At 43.8% G+C, this 21218-nt stretch overlaps 2 protein-coding genes across 3 annotated transcripts in view; one reads left to right on the plus strand and one right to left on the minus strand.

Annotated features, from left to right (window-relative positions):
• LOC116353904 (calcium uniporter regulatory subunit MCUb, mitochondrial) overlaps positions 1–10903 on the plus strand; it is a 41069-nt gene extending 30166 nt beyond the window's left edge. For both annotated transcript variants that reach the window (XM_031791585.1, XM_031791586.1), the window contains exons 5-9: positions 3049–3203; positions 4198–4304; positions 5888–5984; positions 6547–6663; positions 9194–10903. In XM_031791585.1, the coding sequence (XP_031647445.1) occupies positions 3049–3203; positions 4198–4304; positions 5888–5984; positions 6547–6663; positions 9194–9271 (554 nt within the window). In that variant the 3' untranslated portion in view covers positions 9272–10903. The remainder of the gene's footprint in view (positions 1–3048; positions 3204–4197; positions 4305–5887; positions 5985–6546; positions 6664–9193) is intronic.
• A 9137-nt stretch (positions 10904–20040) lies between these two features.
• LOC116353905 (caspase-6-like) overlaps positions 20041–21218 on the minus strand; it is a 20773-nt gene continuing 19595 nt past the window's right edge. Inside the window, exon 6 of the mRNA XM_031791587.1 lies at positions 20041–20788. Coding sequence (XP_031647447.1) covers positions 20729–20788 — 60 coding nt within the window. The 3' untranslated portion in view covers positions 20041–20728. The remainder of the gene's footprint in view (positions 20789–21218) is intronic.

The raw sequence follows: 21218 nt of genomic DNA on the forward strand, positions 1-21218 counted from the left end.
GGTAAACAGGGACAGACTGCTGTAGTTTGGGGTAAACAGGGACAGAGGTAAACAGTGGACACACTGCTGTAGTTTGGGGTAAACAGGGACAGACTGCTGTAGTTTGGGGTAAACAGGGACAGAGGTAAACAGTGGACAGACTGCTGTAGTTTGGGGTAAACAGGGACAGACTGCTGTAGTTTGGGGTAAACAGGGACAGACTGCTGTAGTTTGGGGTAAACAGGGACAGAGGTAAACAGTGGACAGACTGCTGTAAATTGGGGTAAACAGTGGACAGACTGCTGTAGTTTGGGGTAAACAGGGACAGAGGTAAAACAGTGGACAGACTGCTGTAGTTTGGGGTAAACAGGGACAGAGGTAAACAGTGGACAGACTGCTGTAGTTTGGGGTTAACAGGGACAGACTGCTGTAGTTTGGGGTAAACAGGGACAGAGGTAAACAGTGGACAGACTGCTGTAGTTTGGGGTTAACAGGGACAGACTGCTGTAGTTTGGGGTAAACAGGGACAGAGGTAAACAGTGGACAGACTGCTGTAGTTTGGGGTTAACAGGGACATACTGCTGTAGTTTGGGGTAAACAGGGGCCGAGGTAAACAGTGGACAGACTGCTGTAGTTTGGGGTAAACAGGGACCGAGGTAAACAGTGGACAGACTGCTGTAGTTTGGGGTAAACAGGGACCGAGGTAAACAGTGGACAGACTGCTGTAGTTGGGGTAAACAGGGACCGAGGTAAACAGTGGACAGACTGCTGTAGTTTGGGGTAAACAGGGACCGAGGTAAACAGTGGACAGACTGCTGTAGTTTGGGGTAAACAGGGACAGACTGCTGTAGTTTGGGGTAAACAGGGACAGACTGCTGTAGTTTGGGGTAAACAGGGACCGAGGTTAACAGGGACAGACTGCTGTAGTTTGGGGTAAACAGGGACCGAGGTAAACAGTGGACAGACTGCTGTAGTTTGGGGTAAACAGGGACAGACTGCTGTAGTTTGGGGTAAACAGGGACAGAGGTAAACAGTGGACAGACTGCTGTAGTTTGGGGTAAACAGGGACAGAGGTAAACAGGGACAGACTGCTGTAGTTTGGGGTAAACAGGGACAGAGGTAAACAGGGACAGACTGCTGTAGTTTGGGGTAAACAGGGACAGAGGTAAACAGTGGACAGACTGCTGTAGTTTGGGGTTAACAGGGACAGACTGCTGTAGTTTGGGGTAAACAGGGACAGAGGTAACAGTGGACAGACTGCTGTAGTTTGGGGTTAACAGGGACAGACTGCTGTAGTTTGGGGTAAACAGGGACAGAGGTAAACAGTGGACAGACTGCTGTAGTTTGGGGTAAACAGGGACAGAGGTAAACAGTGGACAGATTGCCGTTTGTTGCTAACAGCAATAGTAAAACATAACACTGATTTTTGCCAGAACTGATTCTGTTTTCTGGTGTTTGGGGTTCGTTCCTCCTTGTTCCTTGTTAATCATTGGCTCATTGATGAAATTAGCATTATGACAATATCTTTAATTAAATAATTCAAAAACCTTTTATTAATTGTAATTGCAGACAGAATTTGACAATCAGGAACATAACGCATGTTTCAGAGTTCTGCATCAAAGGTCCCATGTTATTTTATTAAACCCTAAACCCTCGTGATGTCACTGCCTACGTCATTATCTTTTATTCCTGAGACCAAAACCATTCCTGCTCAACCCTAAAACTCGTGTTTATATCGCTGTCTAAAAGCTCAGCAGTAAATGTCCAAGTTCATTTACAGTGGAATGTCTGACTCGTGTCTTATCTCTGACACTCCCCTGGAGAGTTCTGTCTCAGAGTTCTGTCTCAGAGTTCTGTCTCAGAGTTCTGTCTCAGAGTTCTGTCTTCACAGTCACACATTTCTCAGATCTTTATAAGAGGCAGAAAGACCAGATATCAACTGTGGAACAAATACTAAACCTCTACAATATATATATATATATATATTGTTCATCTGTAGGACCCTATAAATGTAAAGAGGGAGGGGTCTTATAACCCCTCCCCTTCTATTAATACAACATTAGCATAATCAATTATTATAATTCATCAAGCCCCTATCATGACCCCTAGGTGAACCCTTTCAGTGTTTTTGTATTGATCTGTGTATCAGGTGGAAACTCGGTTTGGTCTCCTGTGATTGGAGGAAATAGAGATGTGACGACTGAAGGCCTAATTGTGCAGCAGGAGCTCATCACACTGTTCAAAGACCAACGTTCAAACAACGTTACTTACAGCAGGAGCTCATCACACTGTTCAAAGGGTCACAACGTTACTGTGGAATGTCACAGAACCCTTTTAATGGAAGTAACGCTCCCTCTCCTCCTCTCCTCCTCTCCTCCCTCTGCTTATCTCTCCTCTCCTCCTCACTCCTCCCTCTGCTCCTCTCTCCTCCTCTGCTTCTCTGCTCCCCTCTCCTCCTCTCCTCCCTCTGCTTATCTCTCCTCTCCTCCTCACTCCTCCCTCTGCTCCTCTCTCCTCCTCTGCTTCTCTGCTCCCCTCTCCTCCTCTCCTCCCTCTGCTTATCTCTCCTCTCCTCCTCACTCCTCCCTCTGCTCCTCTCCTCCCTCTGCTCATCTTCTCCCCCCTCCCTCTCCTCTCCTCCCCCCTCCGCTCCTCTCTCTGCTCATCTCTCCCCCCTCCCTCTCCTCCTCTCTCCTCCCCCCTCCGCTCCTCTCTCTGCTCATCTCTCCTCCTCTCTCCTCCCCCCCTCCGCTCCTCTCTCTGCTCATCTCTCATCTCTCCTCCTCTCTCCTCCCCCCTCCGCTCCTCTCTCTGCTCATCTCTCCCCCTCCCTCTCCTCCTCTCTCCTCCCCCCTCCGCTCCTCTCTCTGCTCATCTCTCCTCCTCTCTCCTCCCCCTCCGCTCCTCTCTCTGCTCATCTCTCCCCCCTCCCTCTCCTCCTCTCTCCTCCCCCCTCCGCTCCTCTCTCTGCTCATCTCTCCTCCGCTCTCCTCTCCTTCTCTCTCCTCCCCTTTCCGCTCCTCTCTCTGCTCATCTCTCCTCCTCTCTCCTCTCTCCTCCCCCTATCAGAGTCTCCAGAACATTCCACCAGTATAGATGACATGAAGACCGTCGTCCACATGCTCCAGTCAGCTCTCAACCTGCCAGAACACCAGCAACTGAGACAGATTCAGCTTCTCCGCAGACTGGATACACTGAAGCAGGAGCTGGGACCTCTGGAGGAGGTACTGTAGACAGACGGACAGACAGACATAGAAACTCACGTAGAAACAGACACCATTGTTGTCTATGGGCTTAATAACACATTAGGTAATGTACGTGTGTGTGTCTTTCTGTGTGTGTTTGTCTTTCTGTGTGTGTGTGTGTGTGTGTGTGTGTGTGTGTGTGTCTTTCTGTGTGTGTGTGTGTCTTTCTGTGTGTGTCTTTCTGTGTGTGTGTGTCTTTCTGTGTGTGTGTGGTGTGTCTTTCTGCGTGTGTGTGTGTCTTTCTGTGTTTGTGTGTGTGTGTGTCTTCCTGTGTTTGTGTGTGGGTGTGTCTTTCTGTGTGTGTGTGTGTCTTTCTGTGTTTGTGTGTGGGTGTGTCTTTCTGTGTGTGTGTGTGTGTGTGTCTTTCTGTGTGTGTGGGTGTGTCTTTCTGTGTGTGTCTTTCTGTGTGTGTGTGTGTGTGTGTGTGTGTGTGTGTGTGTGGTGTGTGTGTGTGTGTGTGTGTGTGTGTGGTGTTGTGTCTTTCTGTGTGTGTCTTTCTGTGTGTGTGTGTGTCTTTCTGTGTGTGTGTGTCTTTCTGCGTGTGTGTGTCTTTCTGCGTGTGTGTGTGTCTTTCTGCGTGTGTGTGTGTGTCTTTCTGCGTGTGTGTGTGTCTTTCTGTGTTTGTGTGTGTCTTTCTGTGTGTGTGTGTGTCTTTCTGTGTGTGTGTGTGTCTTTCTGTGTGTGTGTCTTTCTGTGTGTGTGTGTGTGTGTCTTTCTGTGTGTGTGTGTGTGTGTGTGTGTGTCTTTCTGCGTGTGTGTGTGTGTCTTTCTGTGTGTGTGTGTGTGTGTGTCTTTCTGCGTGTGTGTGTGTGTCTTTCTGTGTTTGTGTGTGTGTGTGTCTTTCTGTGTTTGTGTGTCTTTCTGTGTGTGTGTCTTTCTGTGTGTGTGTGTGTCTTTCTGTGTGTGTGTGTGTCTTTCTGTGTGTGTGTGTGTGTGTGTGTGTGTGTGTCTTTCTGTGTGTGTGTGTGTGTAGGTGCGGGCCCAAGTGGCTGGGAGGGCGGAGTCTCAGTCGATGCGTGTAGAGTGGGCGGTGCTTGCCTTTCTCTCTCTACAGGGAAGCTTTCTGGGATACCTGACTTGGTGAGACACACACACAGGGATTACAGACACACACACACACACACAGGGATTACAGACACACACACACACACAGGGATTACAGACACACACACACACAGGGATTACAGACACACACACACACAGGGATTACACACACACACACAGGGATTACACACACACACACACACACAGGGATTACAGACACACACACACCACACAGGGATTACAGACACACACACACACACACAGGGATTACAGACACACACACACACACAGGGATTACAGACACACACACACACACAGGGATTACAGACACACACACACACAGGGATTACAGACACACACACACACACACACACAGGGATTACAGACACACACACACACACACACACGGGGATTACACACACACACACACACAGGGATTACAGACACACACACACACAGGGATTACAGACACACACACACACAGGGATTACAGACACACACACACACAGGGATTACAGACACACACACACACAGGGATTACAGACACACACACACAGGGATTACAGACACACACACACACACAGGGATTACAGACACACACACACACACACACACACACACACAGGGATTACAGACACACACACACACAGGGATTACAGACACACACACACACACACAGGGATTACAGACACACACACACACAGGGATTACAGAACACACACACACACACAGGATTACAGACCACACACAGGATTACACACACAGGGATTACAGACACACACAGGGATTACAGACACACATACACACAGGGATTACAGACACACATACACACAGGGATTACAGACACACACACAGGGGGGATTACAGACACACACACAGGGGGATTACAGACACACACACAGGGGGATTACAGACACACACACCGGGGGATTACAGACACACACACAGGGGGGTTACAGACACACACACAGGGGGATTACAGACACACACACAGGGGGATTACCGACACACACACAGGGGGATTACAGACACACACAGGGATTACAGACAACCACAGGGATTACAGACAACCACAGGGATTACAGACAAACACAGGGATTACAGACACACACAGGGATTACAGACACACACAGGGATTACAGACACACACAGGGATTACAGACAAACACAGGGATTACAGACACACACAGGGATTACAGACAAACACAGGGATTACAGACACACACAGGGATTACAGACACACACAGGGATTACAGACACACACAGGGATTACAGACAAACACAGGGATTACAGACACACACAGGGATTACAGACAAACACAGGGATTACAGACACACACAGGGATTACAGACAAACACAGGGATTACAGACACACACAGGGATTACAGACACACACAGGGATTACAGACACACACAGGGATTACAGACAAACACAGGGATTACAGACAAACACACACACACACACACACACACACACACACACACACACACACAGGGGGATTACAGACACACACACATGGGGATTACAGACACACACAAACACAGGGATTACAGACACACACAGGGATTACAGACACACACAAACATTAATCTGTGCCGTCACGTCTGTCCCATCCAGGTTTGTGTTTGCCTGGGACGTGATGGAACCAGTCACCTACTTCATCACCTACGCTACCAGCATGGGCTTCCTGGGCTACTACATACTCACTAAACAGGCAAGACAGACAGACAGACAGACAGACAGACGGACACAGAGACAGAGACCGACAGACACAGAGACCGACAGACACAGAGACCGACAGACACAGAGACCGACAGACACAGAGACCGACAGACACAGAGACCGACAGACAGACCAGACCAGACCAGACCAGACCAGACCAGACAGACAGACAGACCAGACAGACACAGAGACAGACCAGACCAGACAGACAGACCAGACAGACACAGAGACCGACAGACAGACAGACCAGACACAGAGACAGACATACACAGAGACCGACAGACAGACCAGACCGACAGACACAGAGACAGACAGACCAGACCGACAGACAGACCAGACCAGACAGACAGACCAGACAGTCACAGAGACCGACAGACCAGACACAGAGACAGACCAGACCAGACAGAGTGTGATCTGTTGCGTGTGTCAAGCTTCTCCTCTTGTAAAAGTTGAGTCTTAAGAGTGTGTGTTCGTGTCTGTTTTCCTATGTGTCTGTTCTGGTGTGTGTGTGTGTGTGTGTGTGTGTGTGTGTGTGTGTGTGTGTGTGTGTGTAGGAGTTGCTCTATCCGGATGCTAAGGACCGTCAGTTTCTCCACTTCTTCCACAAGAGAGCAGCAATGGAACACTTTGACACACACAGATACAACGCACTACGAGACCAACTGGCTACGGTGAGGACAAACTACCAGGCTATAGTGAGGACACACACAGATACAACACACTACGAGACCAACTGGCTATGGTGAGGACAAACTACCAGGCTATAGTGAGGACACACTACCAGGATATAGTGAGGACACACACAGATACAACACACTACGAGACCAACTGGCTACGGTGAGGACAAACTACCAGGATATAGTGAGGACACACACAGATACAACACACTACGAGACCAACTGGCTATGGTGAGGACAAACTACCAGGACATAGTGAGGACAAACTACCAGGATATAGTGAGGACAAACTACCAGGATATAGTGAGGACAAACTACCAGGCTATGGTGAGGACACAGACACACTACCAGGCTATAGTGAGGACACACTACCAGGCTATAGTGAGGACACAGACACACTACCAGGATATAGTGAGGACAAACTACCAGGATATAGTGAGGACACAGACACACTACCAGGCTATAGTGAGGACACAGACACACTACCAGGCTATATTGAGGACAAACTACCAGGATATAGTGAGGACACAGACACACTACCAGGCTATAGTGAGGACACAGACACACTACCAGGCTATAGTGAGGACACAGACACACTACCAGGCTATAGTGAGGACACGCTACCAGGCTATAGTGAGGACACACTACCAGGCTATAGTGAGGACACACTACCAGGCTATAGTGAGGACACACTACCAGGATATAGTGAGGACACAGACACACTACCAGGCTATAGTGAGGACACGCTACCAGGCTATAGTGAGGACACACTACCAGGCTATAGTGAGGACACACTACCAGGATATAGTGAGGACACACTACCAGGATATAGTGAGGACAAACTACCAGGCTATAGTGAGGACACACTACCAGGCTATAGTGAGGACAAACTACCAGGATAGAGTGAGGACACACTACCAGGATATAGTGAGGACACTACCAGGATATAGTGAGGGCACACTACCAGGATATAGTGAGGACACAGACAGACACACTACCAGGCTATAGTGAGGACACAGACACACTACCAGGCTATAGTGAGGAAACAGACACACTACCAGGCTATAGTGAGGACACAGACAGACACACTACCAGGCTATAGTGAGGACACAGACAGACACACTACCAGGCTATAGTGAGGACACAGACACACTACCAGGCTATAGTGAGGACACAGACAGACACACTACCAGGCTATAGTGAGGACACACTACCAGGCTATAGTGAGGACACAGACACACTACCAGGCTATAGTGAGGACACAGACAGACACACTACCAGGCTATAGTGAGGACACAGACAGACACACTACCAGGCTATAGTGAGGACACAGACAGACACACTACCAGGCTATAGTGAGGAAACAGACACACGACCAGGCTATAGTGAGGACACAGACACACGACCAGGCTATAGTGAGGACACAGACAGACTACCAGGCTATAGTGAGGACACAGACACACTACCAGGCTATAGTGAGGACACAGACAGACTACCAGGCTATAGTGAGGACACAGATAGACACACTACCAGGCTATAGTGAGGACACAGACAGACTCACTACCAGGCTATAGTGAGGACACAGACAGACTACCAGGCTATAGTGAGGACACAGACAGACACACTACCAGGATATAGTGAGGAAACAGACACACTACCAGGATATAGTGAGGAAACAGACACACTACCAGGATATAGTGAGGAAACAGACACACTACCAGGATATAGTGAGGACACACTACCAGGATATAGTGAGGAAACAGACACACTACCAGGATATAGTGAGGAAACAGACACACTACCAGGATATAGTGAGGAAACGGACACACTACCAGGATATAGTGAGGAAACAGACACACTACCAGGATATAGTGAGGAAACAGACACACTACCAGGATATAGTGAGGAAACAGACACACTACCAGGATATAGTGAGGAAACAGACACACTACCAGGATATAGTGAGGAAACAGACACACTACCAGGATATAGTGAGGAAACAGACACACTACCAGGATATAGTGAGGAAACAGAGACACTACCAGGCTATAGTGAGGAAACAGACACACTACCAGGCTATAGTGAGGACACAGACACACTACCAGGCTATAGTGAGGACACAGACACACTACCAGGCTATAGTGAGGAAACAGACACACTACCAGGATATAGTGAGGAAACAGACACACTACCAGGCTATAGTGAGGAAACAGACACATTACCAGGCTATAGTGAGGAAACAGACACACTACCAGGATATAGTGAGGAAACAGACACACTACCAGGATATAGTGAGGAAACAGACACACTACCAGGATATAGTGAGGACACAGACACACTACCAGGATATAGTGAGGAAACAGACATTCTTACAGCTCACCCTGTACCAAGTACTAAATTGTGTGTGTGTGTGTGTGTGTGTGTGTGTGTGTGTGTGTGTGTGTGTGTGTGTGTGTGTGTGTGTGTGTGTGTGTGTGTGTGTGTGTGTGTGTGTGTGTGTGTGTGTGTGTGTGTGTGTGTGTAGGTGGAGAGTGATCTGAAACGCCTGAGGAACCCTATTCAACTACAGCTACCAGTGGACCCCATTCAGCCCAGCAACTAAACACCACACACACTACACACACTAAACACTACACACATTATACACACAATACAAAAGGAGCAATATTGTAGCACCTTAATTTGTTCTGCGTAACACCAGCTCTACATTACATCTCACGTGGACTCAGAGAAATATGTCATACGCCTGGGTTCAAAGAATATCATTTCAGAGATTTACTATATGAAATAAATTCATCATTTTTATCTGTGCTTGATTGAGCTTGTCTGGATTAGTGGACCAATCGAATAGTCCCAAAACCTTAAACCCCGCCCATTTGGCACTTCAGGCAGGCTAAAACAAACACTCAAAGTGTTTCAAATATTTGTTTTAACGTCTGGTCTCGGGGTCTCTGTCTGTTGAGTATATCGGATCTGGGTTCTGTGCAGCATCTTTGTTCTGAAGTAGAGTATCTGGGTTCTGTGTAGTATCTTTGTCTCTTGGTTCAGTCAGCTTCTTCAGAAAGCATTCAAACCCCTTGACCTATTCTACATTTTGTTGTGTTAGAGCCTCAATTCAAAATGGATTCAATATAATTATAATATCCTTCTTTTCTCACCCATCTAATAATGACAAAATTAAAACATGTTTTTATACCCCTTGAATGAAATACAGAAGTATCTAATTTACGTATTCAACCCAGCTGAGTCAATACATGTTAGGATCACCTTCGACAGTGATTACAGCTGTGAGTCTTTCTGGGTCAGTCTCTAAGAGCTTTGCACACCTGGATTGTTGGTTGTTGATCATTGCTAGACAGCCATTTTCAAGTCTTGACATATATTTTCAAGATGATTTAAGTCAAAACTGCAGTGAAGATTTGGCCTTGTGTTTTAGGTTACTGTCCTGCTGAAAGGTGAATTAATCTCCCAGTGTCTGGTGGAAAGAAGACTGAACCAGGTTTTTCCTGTCCTTAGCTCTATTCCATTTATTTTTATCCTGAAAAACTCCCTAGTCCTTGCTGATGGCAAGCATACCCACAACCTGATGCAGCCACCGCCATGCTTGTGCATATGGAGAGTTTTACTCAGTGATGTGTTGGATTTGCTCCAATCATGACACTTTGTATTCAGGACAAAAAGTTAATTTCTTTATCACATCTATTGCCGTATTTACAGCCTTTTTGCAAACAGGATGAATGTTTGGGAATATTTTTTATTCTGTACAGACTTCCTTCTTTTCATTCTGTCAATTAGGTTAGTTTTGTGGAGTAACTACAATGTTGTTGATCCATCCTCAGTTTTCTCCTGTCACAGCCATTAAACTCTGTAACTGTTTTAAAGTCACCATTGGCCTCATGGTGAAATCCCAGACAGGTTTTCTTCCTCTCTGGCAACTGAGTTAGGAAGGACGTCTGTATCTTTGTAGTGACTGGGTTTATTGATACACCATCCAAAGTGTAATTAATAACTTCATCATGCTCAAAGGGATATTTAATGTCTGCTTTTATTTTTTTACCCATCTACCAATAGGGGCCCTTCTTTGTGAGGCTTTGGAAAACCTCCCTGGTCTTTGTGGTTGAATCTGTGTTTTAAATTCCCTGCTCGACTGAGGGACCTTACAATAATCTGTATGTGTGGGGGTACAGAGATGAAAATCGTCATTCAAATATTAAACACTATTGTTGCACACAGAGTGAGTCCATGCAACTTATTGTGTGACTTGTTAAGCACATTTTTACTCCTGAACATAGTTAGGCTCCTTAGCATAACAAAGAGCTTGAATACATTTGACTCAAGACATTTCAGCTTTTCATTTATGTAGAAATGAATTAACAACCATGTTTAAGTGGATACTTTCTGAAAGCACTGCTGTAGTGGTGGTGGTAGAGTTACTGTACATTGGGTTCAGTGTATAAGGAATCTGGTATAGTATTGTCAATCTGTAGTAGAGTATCTTGATTCAGTAGAGTCTCTTGGTTCAGTAGAGTCTCTTGATTCAGTAGAGTATCTTGATTCAGTAGAGTCTGTTGGTTCAGTAGAGTATCTTGATTCAGTAGAGTCTGTTGGTTCAGTAGAGTCTGTTGGTTCAGTAGAGTATCTTGGTTCAGTAGAGTTTCTTGGTTCAGTAGTTTCTTGGTTCAGTAGAGTGTCTTGATTCAGGAGAGTGTCTTGATTCAGGAGAGTATCTTGGTTCAGTAGAGTATCTTGATTCAGGAGAGTATCTTGGTTCAGTAGAGCATCTTGATTGAGGAGAGCATCTAGGTTCAGGAGAGTATCTTGATTCAGGAGAGCATCTTGATTCAGTAGAGTATCTAGGTTCAGGAGAGTATCTTGGTTCAGTAGTTCCTTGGTTCAGTAGAGTATCTTGATTCAGTAGAGTATCTTGGTTCAGTAGAGTATCTTGATTCAGGAGAGTATCTTGGTTCAGTAGAGTATCTTGGTTCAGTAGAGTATCTTGGTTCAGTAGAGTATCTTGGTTCAGTAGAGTATCTTGGTTCAGTAGAGTATCTTGGTTCAGTAGAGTATCTTGGTTCAGTAGAGTATCTTGGTTCAGGAGAGTATCTTGGTTCAGTAGAGTATCTTGGTTCAGTAGAGTATCTTGGTTCAGGAGAGTATCTTGGTTCAGTAGAGTATCTTGGTTCAGTAGAGTATCTTGGTTCAGTAGAGTATCTTGATTGAGGAGAGCATCTTGATTCAGGAGAGCATCTTGATTCAGTAGAGTATCTAGGTTCAGGAGAGTATCTTGGTTCAGTAGAGTATCTTGATTCAGTAGTTTCTTGATTCAGTAGTTTCTTGATTCAGTAGTTTCTTGGTTCAGTAGAGTATCTTGATTCAGGAGAGCATCTTGATTCAGGAGAGTATCTAGGTTCAGGAGAGTATCTAGGTTCAGGAGAGTATCTTGATTCAAGAGAGCATCTTGGTTCAGTAGTTTCTTGGTTCAGTAGAGTATCTTGATTCAGTAGTTTCTTGGTCCAGTAGAGTATCTTGATTCAGTAGTTTCTTGGTTCAGTAGAGTATCTTGATTCAGTAGTTTCTTGGTTCAGTAGAGTATCTTGGTTCAGTAGAGTATCTTGATTCAGTAGTTTCTTGGTTCAGTAGAGTATCTTGATTCAGGAGAGTATCTAGGTTCAGGAGAGTATCTAGGTTCAGGAGAGTATCTAGGTTCAGTAGAGTATCTTGATTCAGTAGAGTATCTAGGTTCAGTAGAGTATCTTGGTTCAGTAGAGTATCTTGATTCAGTAGTTTCTTGATTCAGTAGTTTCTTGATTCAGTAGTTTCTTGGTTCAGTAGAGTATCTTGATTCAGGAGAGCATCTTGATTCAGGAGAGTATCTAGGTTCAGGAGAGTATCTAGGTTCAGGAGAGTATCTTGATTCAAGAGAGCATCTTGGTTCAGTAGTTTCTTGGTTCAGTAGAGTATCTTGATTCAGTAGTTTCTTGGTCCAGTAGAGTATCTTGATTCAGTAGTTTCTTGGTTCAGTAGAGTATCTTGATTCAGTAGTTTCTTGGTTCAGTAGAGTATCTTGGTTCAGTAGAGTATCTTGATTCAGTAGTTTCTTGGTTCAGTAGAGTATCTTGATTCAGGAGAGTATCTAGGTTCAGGAGAGTATCTAGGTTCAGGAGAGTATCTAGGTTCAGTAGAGTATCTTGATTCAGTAGAGTATCTAGGTTCAGTAGAGTATCTTGGTTCAGTAGAGTATCTTGGTTCAGTAGAGTATCTTGGTTCAGTAGAGTATCTTGATTGAGGAGAGCATCTTGATTCAGGAGAGCATCTTGATTCAGTAGAGTATCTAGGTTCAGGAGAGTATCTTGGTTCAGTAGAGTATCTTGATTCAGTAGTTTCTTGATTCAGTAGTTTCTTGATTCAGTAGTTTCTTGGTTCAGTAGAGTATCTTGATTCAGGAGAGCATCTTGATTCACGGGAAGTATCTAGGTTCAGGAGAGTATCTAGGTTCAGGAGAGTATCTTGATTCAAGAGAGCATCTTGGTTCAGTAGTTTCTTGGTTCAGTAGAGTATCTTGATTCAGTAGTTTCTTGGTCCAGTAGAGTATCTTGATTCAGTAGTTTCTTGGTTCAGTAGAGTATCTTGATTCAGTAGTTTCTTGGTTCAGTAGAGTATCTTGGTTCAGTAGAGTATCTTGATTCAGTAGTTTCTTGGTTCAGTAGAGTATCTTGATTCAGGAGAGTATCTAGGTTCAGGAGAGTATCTAGGTTCAGGAGAGTATCTAGGTTCAGGAGAGTATCTAGGTTCAGGAGAGTATCTAGGTTCAGTAGAGTATCTTGATTCAGTAGAGTATCTTGGTTCAGTAGAGTATCTTGATTCAGGAGAGCATCTTGATTCAGTAGAGTATCTAGGTTCAGTAGAGTATCTTGATTCAGTAGAGTATCTAGGTTCAGTAGAGTATCTTGATTCAGGAGAGTATCTTGGTTCAGTAGAGTATCTTGGTTCAGTAGAGTATCTTGGTTCAGGAGAGTATCTTGGTTCAGGAGAGTATCTGGTTCAGTAGAGTATCTTGGTTCAGTAGAGTATCTTGGTTCAGGAGAGTATCTTGGTTCAGGAGAGTATCTTGGTTCAGGAGAGCATCTTGATTCAGGAGAGTATCTAGGTTCAGGAGAGTATCTAGGTTCAGGAGAGTATCTTGATTCAAGAGAGCATCTTGGTTCAGTAGTTTCTTGGTTCAGTAGAGTATCTTGATTCAGTAGTTTCTTGGTCCAGTAGAGTATCTTGATTCAGTAGTTTCTTGGTTCAGGAGAGTATCTTGGTTCAGGAGAGTATCTTGGTTCAGGAGAGCACGTGTCAAACTCATTCCACGGAGGGTCGAGTGTCTGCGGAGTTTTTGCTCCTCCCTTGTACTTGATAGAATAATTAAGGTCACTGTTTAGTTAGGAACTCCCCTCACCTGGTTGTCTAGGTTTTAATTGATTAGTTAGGAACTCCTCTCACCTGGTTGTCTAGGTTTTAATTGATTAGTTAGGAACTCCTCTCACCTGGTTGTCTAGGTTTTAATTGATTAGTTAGGAACTCCCCTCACCTGGTTGTCTAGGTTTTAATTGATTAGTTAGGAACTCCTCTCACCTGGTTGTCTAGGTTTTAATTGATTAGTTAGGAACTCCTCTCACCTGGTTGTCTAGGTTTTAATTGATTAGTTAGGAACTCCTCACCTGGTTGTCTAGGTTTTAATTGATTAGTTAGGAACTCCTCTCACCTGGTTGTCTAGGTTTTAATTGATTAGTTAGGAACTCCTCTCACCTGGTTGTCTAGGTTTTAATTGATTAGTTAGGAACTCCTCTCACCTGGTTGTCTAGGTTTTAATTGATTAGTTAGGAACTCCTCTCACCTGGTTGTCTAGGTTTTAATTGATTAGTTAGGAACTCCCCTCACCTGGTTGTCTAGGTTTTAATTGATTAGTTAGGAACTCCTCTCACCTGGTTGTCTAGGTTTTAATTGATTAGTTAGGAACTCCTCTCACCTGGTTGTCTAGGTTTTAATTGATTAGTTAGGAACTCCTCTCACCTGGTTGTCTAGGTTTTAATTGATTAGTTAGGAACTCCCCTCACCTGGTTGTCTAGGTTTTAATTGATTAGTTAGGAACTCCTCTCACCTGGTTGTCTAGGTTTTAATTGATTAGTTAGGAACTCCTCTCACCTGGTTGTCTAGGTTTTAATTGATTAGTTAGGAACTCCTCTCACCTGGTTGTCTAGGTTTTAATTGATTAGTTAGGAACTCCTCTCACCTGGTTGTCTAGGTTTTAATTGATTAGTTAGGAACTCCCCTCACCTGGTTGTCTAGGTTTTAATTGATTAGTTAGGAACTCCTCTCACCTGGTTGTCTAGGTTTTAATTGATTAGTTAGGAACTCCCCTCACCTGGTTGTCTAGGTTTTAATTGATTAGTTAGGAACTCCTCTCACCTGGTTGTCTAGGTTTTAATTGATTAGTTAGGAACTCCTCTCACCTGGTTGTCTAGGTTAATTGATTAGTTAGGAACTCCTCTCACCTGGTTGTCTAGGTTTTAATTGATTAGTTAGGAACTCCCCTCACCTGGTTGTCTAGGTTTTAATTGATTAGTTAGGAACTCCTCTCACCTGGTTGTCTAGGTTTTAATTGATTAGTTAGGAACTCCTCTCACCTGGTTGTCAAGGTCTCAGTTAGCTACTTCCCTCACCTGGTGGTCTAGGTCTCAGTAAGGAACTCCCCTCACCTGGTTGTCTAGGTCTTAAGTGATTAGTTAGGAACTCCCCTCACCTGGTTGTCTAGGTCTTAAGTGATTAGTTAGGAACTCCTCTCACCTGGTTGTCTAGGTCTTAATTGATTAGTTAGGAACTCCCCTCACCTGGTTGTCTAGGTCTTAATTGATTAGTTAGGAACTCCCCTCACCTGGTTGTCTAGGTCTTAATTGATTAGTTAGGAACTCACCTCACCTGGTTGTCTAGGTCTTAACTGGACACAAATTGAAAGGAAAAAAAAAAAAAAAAACAGCAGACCAGCCTTTCATGGAATAGGTTTGACACCCCTGCAGTAGAGTAGTTTGTCTCAGTGGAGTATCTTGATTCAGTAGAATATCTTGGTTCAGTAGAGTATCTTGCCTCAGTGCTTCTTGATTCTAGTGCAGTATTGTGAACTTAGAATACTAGAATGGGATAAATGTCAGCCATTTTGGTGTTAACATCTGCCCTATGTTAACCAGACAGTTTTCGCGAAATTATAACAAGTCAGTTAAGAACAAATTCTTATTTACAATGACGGCCTAGGAACAGTGAGTTAACTGCCTTCTTCAGGGGCACAACGACAGATTTTTACCTTGTCAACTCAGGGATTCGATCTTGCAACCTTTCGGTTACTAGTCCAACACTCTAACCACCAGGCTACCCTGCCGCCTCTACACTCTAACCACTAGGCTACCATACCACCTCTACACTCTAACCACTAGGCTACCCTGCCGCCTCTACACTCTAACCACTAGGCTACCATACCACCTCTACACTCTAACCACTAGGCTACCATACCACCTCTACACTCTAACCACTAGGCTACCCTGCCGCCTCTACACTCTAACCACTAGGCTACCATACCACCTCTACACTCTAACCACTAGGCTACCATACCACCTCTACACTCTAACCACTAGGCTACCCTGCCGCCTCTACACTCTAACCACTAGGCTACCATACCACCTCTACACTCTAACCACTAGGCTACCCTGCCGCCTCTACACTCTAACCACTAGGCTACCCTACCGCCCCTACACTCTAACAACTAGGCTACCATACCACCTCTACACTCTAACCACTAGGCTACCATACCACCTCTACACTCTAACCACTAGGCTACCATACCACCTCTACACTCTAACCACTAGGCTACCATACCACCTCTACACTCTAACCACTAGGCTACCATACCACCTCTACACTCTAACCACTAGGCTACCATACCACCTCTACACTCTAACCACTAGGCTACCCTACCACCTCTACACTCTAACCACTAGGCTACCATACCGCCCCTACACTCTAACCACTAGGCTACCATACCACCTCTACACTCTAACCACTAGGCTACTTTACCACCTCTACACTCTAACCACTAGGCTACCATACCACCCCTACACTCTAACCACTAGACTACCTGCCGCCTCTACACTCTAACCACTAGGCTACCATACCACCTCTACACTCTAACCACTAGACTACCTGCCTCCTCTACACTCTAACCACTAGGCTATCATACCACCTCTACACTCTAACCACTAGGCTACTTTACCACCTCTACACTCTAACCACTAGGCTACCATACCACCCCTACACTCTAACCACTAGACTACCTGCCGCCTCTACACTCTAACCACTAGGCTACCCTACCCCCTCTACACTCTAACCACTAGACTACCTGCCTCCTCTACACTCTAACCACTAGGCTATCATACCACCTCTACACTCTAACCACTAGACTACCTGCCTCCTCTACACTCTAACCACTAGGCTATCATACCACCTCTACACTCTAACCACTAGGCTACCTGACACCCCAATAGGTCAACATTCTATTCAAACAATGGAGCCAATCGATTGACCTCAGTCTAATCAAAGCCTATCACACGAAAGCACTTAGACAAGTCCCAAATGCACTGATATTGTGTCATATAATAGCACTCACAGCTTTCCAAGAAAACCAAAACATTTATGGTCTGTTTTCAAACTCATATCAACTGTATTTATAATTATGACATTATTTTAGATTTGTCAATTCTATTACACAATTTCTGATATATCACCTGCCTTAGTACAATAGGTCGTTATCATTCCAATTAGACTGGTTTCCAATAGGTCGTTATCATTCCAATTAGACTGGTTTCCAATAGGTCGTTATCATTCCAATTAGACTGGTTTTCAATAGGTCGTTATCATTGAAACGTCACAATAAGTTGCAGAGTGTTCAATTTCCCAGCTGGGAGGCAAGGAGAGACACACAGCTCCACTAAAACCATTTTGTGCGAGTCGTTTTCAAGGGATTTTTACGTAAATGTTAGCCAATTTGGTTGTGATATCAACAGCTCTTGAAGAGCATAGTTAGACCTACAAATGTCAAATTATTCCATGCAAAACAATTGCGCACATTTATCTCTATCATCAGAGTTATACAGGAAGTAACTGTTTATCTCTATCATCAGAGTTATACAGGAAGTAACTGATTAGCTCTATCATCAGAGTTATACAGGAAGTAACTGTTTATCTCTATCATCAGAGTTATACAGGAAGTAACTGTTTATCTCTATCATCAGAGTTATACGGGAAGTAACTGTTTAGTTCTATCATCAGAGTTATACAGGAAGTAACTGTTTATCTCTATCATCAGAGTTATACAGGAAGTAACTGTTTAGTTCTATCATCAAAGTTATACAGGAAGTAACTGCCTGTTTCTCATAACAGTAAACATCAATTGATCATGTCATTTTAGATACGTAGGGTAGTCTTGCGATATCTCTCGATATTCGCCACCATTAATTGGATATTTTAGTGATATAAAAGTGAAGTGACAATGAGTGGTGGCCAATAGTGGTTTAGGTTGATTTCCCATCCTTTGTGGGCTCTGCCTGTCAAACAGCAGAAGGGCCATATAACATTATCGTTAGCTGATCATGTTTACTATGAAAGCTACAGGTATGAACTTGGTACAGTTGGCTAAACATAGTGGTAAGTAGAAGTAATGTACTTTCTTCTCCAACCAATATAGGCCCAACTAGCGAAGATAGACAACATTATCCCATTTTCAACATTTGTTTTTAAGAGTATTTAATTACGATTTCTGCTGACAAGACATGATAGACTACATTGATTGATGGGCCACAGTCAAATTGTGTAGCTAGCTAATAACAGATCAGTCAATATGGCTAGTTAAAAAGCTAATAACAGATCAGTCAATATGGCTAGTTAACTAATAACAGATCAGTCAATTTGTCTAGCTAGCTAATAACAGATCAGTCAATATGGCTAGTTAACAAGCTAATAACAGATCAGTCAATATGGCTAGTTAACAAGCTAACAACAGATCAGTCAATATGGCTAGCTAGCTAATAACAGATCATGTCAATATGGCTAGCTAGCTAATAACAGATCATGTCAATATGGCTAGTTAACAAGCTAACAACAGATCAGTCAATATGGCTTGCTAGCTAAGCTAGCTAATAACAGATCATGTCAATATGGCTAGCTAGCTAATAACAGATCAGTCAATATGGCTAGCTAGCTAATAACAGATCAGTCAATATGGCTAGTTAACAAGCTAATAACAGATCAGTCAATATGGCTAGTTAACAAGCTAACAACAGATCAGTCAATATGGCTAGCTAGCTAATAACAGATCATGTCAATATGGCTAGTTAACAAGCTAACAACAGATCAGTCAATATGGCTTGCTAGCTAAGCTAGCTAATAACAGATCATGTCAATATGGCTAGCTAAGAAGCTAATAACAGATCATGTCAATATGGCTAGCTAAGCTAGCTAATAACAGATCATGTCAATATGGCTAGCTAAGCTAGCTAATAACAGATCATGTCAATATGGCTAGTTAACAAGCTAACAACAGATCAGTCAATATGGCTTGCTAGCTAAGCTAGCTAATAACAGATCATGTCAATATGGCTAGCTAGCTAATAACAGATCATGTCAATATGGCTAGCTAAGAAGCTAATAACAGATCATGTCAATATGGCTAGTTAAGCTAGCTAATAACAGATCATGTCAATATGGCTAGTTAACAAGCTTTCGGTGGATAAACTAGATGGCTATATTTGTTTGATTTTCTTGTCATCTATAGCGGTAGTGACAGAAGTCCGACTGACAACTTTACCAGGACGAGGACTTGCCGATGACAAGCTCTTTCCAAAAGCCTAATCTCTGAGGAAGCTAAATGACACGTCGGTTGCTAAGCTTAGCTAGCTAGCTACACGCCAAATGGATCTGACTACCCTCACGTTTTTCAAAATACACGGACCAATGGATGTTTACTGATCATGAAAAGCATACAGTTAATTGTTGTATACGTCTGACGATAGAGCTCAATGTGGAATAATAGGAAATGTGTAGATCCCACGAGGCTCTTCAAGACGTGATGATATTAAAACTAAAAAGAGTTCATTTACATTTATTTAACAATCCCTTGAAAACGGCACGTAGTTGTCAATAGTTTTAGCGGAGCTGAGGGTTCTCCTTGCCCCCTAGCTGCCAAATCAAACACATTGCACCTTATTGTGAAGGTTTACTGATTACGACCTATTGGACTGGTTTGGATTTCTCCCTGACCAATATGGCTGCCATTGTCAGTCCATTCTGGAACTTTGAGGGTTTATAACACAGCATACCCCCCCCCCCCCCTAGTGATTTAATAGGACCTCTATAATTGCGAATTGGTAGTGGAGTATCTTGTCTTAGTGCAGTATCTTGATCTTGTAAAAATATATTTAGTTTTTTAGTGTCTCAGAATATCTTTGTTCAGTGTCTTGATTCTGTAGAGTAGAATGTCTTGTTTTGACCCGGGAGTAGATAATGTAGAATATCTTGTTTTGACCCGGGAGTAGATCATGTAGAATGTCTTGTTTTGACCCGGGAGTAGATAATGTAGAATGTCTTGTTTTGACCCGGGAGTAGATAATGTAGAATGTCTTGTTTTGACCCGGGAGTAGATAATGTAGAATGTCTTGCCTCAGTTGAGTATCTTGAATCTGGTACAGTATTGTAAGGGCTCCAGCGCTAAGGATTGAATTGAGACATAAATCTGTGTTAGAGGTTCATATGAGTATCTTGTCTTCTATCTTGTTTCAGAGCTTCTTGGATCTGAAGTAAAGTTGTTATCTTGTCTCAGAGCTTCTTGGATCTGAAGTAAAGTTGCTATCTTGTCTCAGAGCTTCTTGGATCTGAAGTAAAGTTGCTATCTTGTCTCAGAGCTTCTTGTATCTGAAGTAAAGTTGCCATCTTGTCTCAGAGCTTCTTGGATCTGAAGTAAAGTTGCCATCTTGTCTCAGAGCTTCTTGGATCTGAAGTACAGTTTCTTTGTGAGCATAGAGGTATAGCAGGGAACCTGGGACAGGATGAGTTTGGGAGAGAGAGATTAATGAATAAATGAGTGAGTGACAAAGTGTGTGTGTTGCCTGTCTGACTGTGTGTGTGTTGCCTGTCTGACTGTGTGTGTGTTGCCTGTCTGACTGAGTGTGTGTTGCCTGTCTGACTGGTCCTAATGGCCTGGTACTCAGGGCTCTAACGACCATCATGTCCCAATGACCTGGTACTCAGGGCTCTATTGTCCCTCCATCAGGTCCTAATGGCCTTGAGATGCAAAATGTTTTTTTTTTAATGTTAATTAACGGTTAATTAGCGTGAGGCAAAATGTCATGAGTATTTCCTGTGCGTGCGTGTGTCTACTTCCTGTGTGTGTGTCTACTTCCTGTGTGTGGGTCTACTTCCTGTGTGTGTGTGTGTATGTCTACTTCCTGTGTGTGTGTGTATGTCTA

This window comes from Oncorhynchus kisutch, linkage group LG16 (genome assembly GCF_002021735.2).
Source record: "Oncorhynchus kisutch isolate 150728-3 linkage group LG16, Okis_V2, whole genome shotgun sequence".
NCBI classification, from domain to species: Eukaryota; Metazoa; Chordata; class Actinopteri; order Salmoniformes; family Salmonidae; genus Oncorhynchus; species Oncorhynchus kisutch.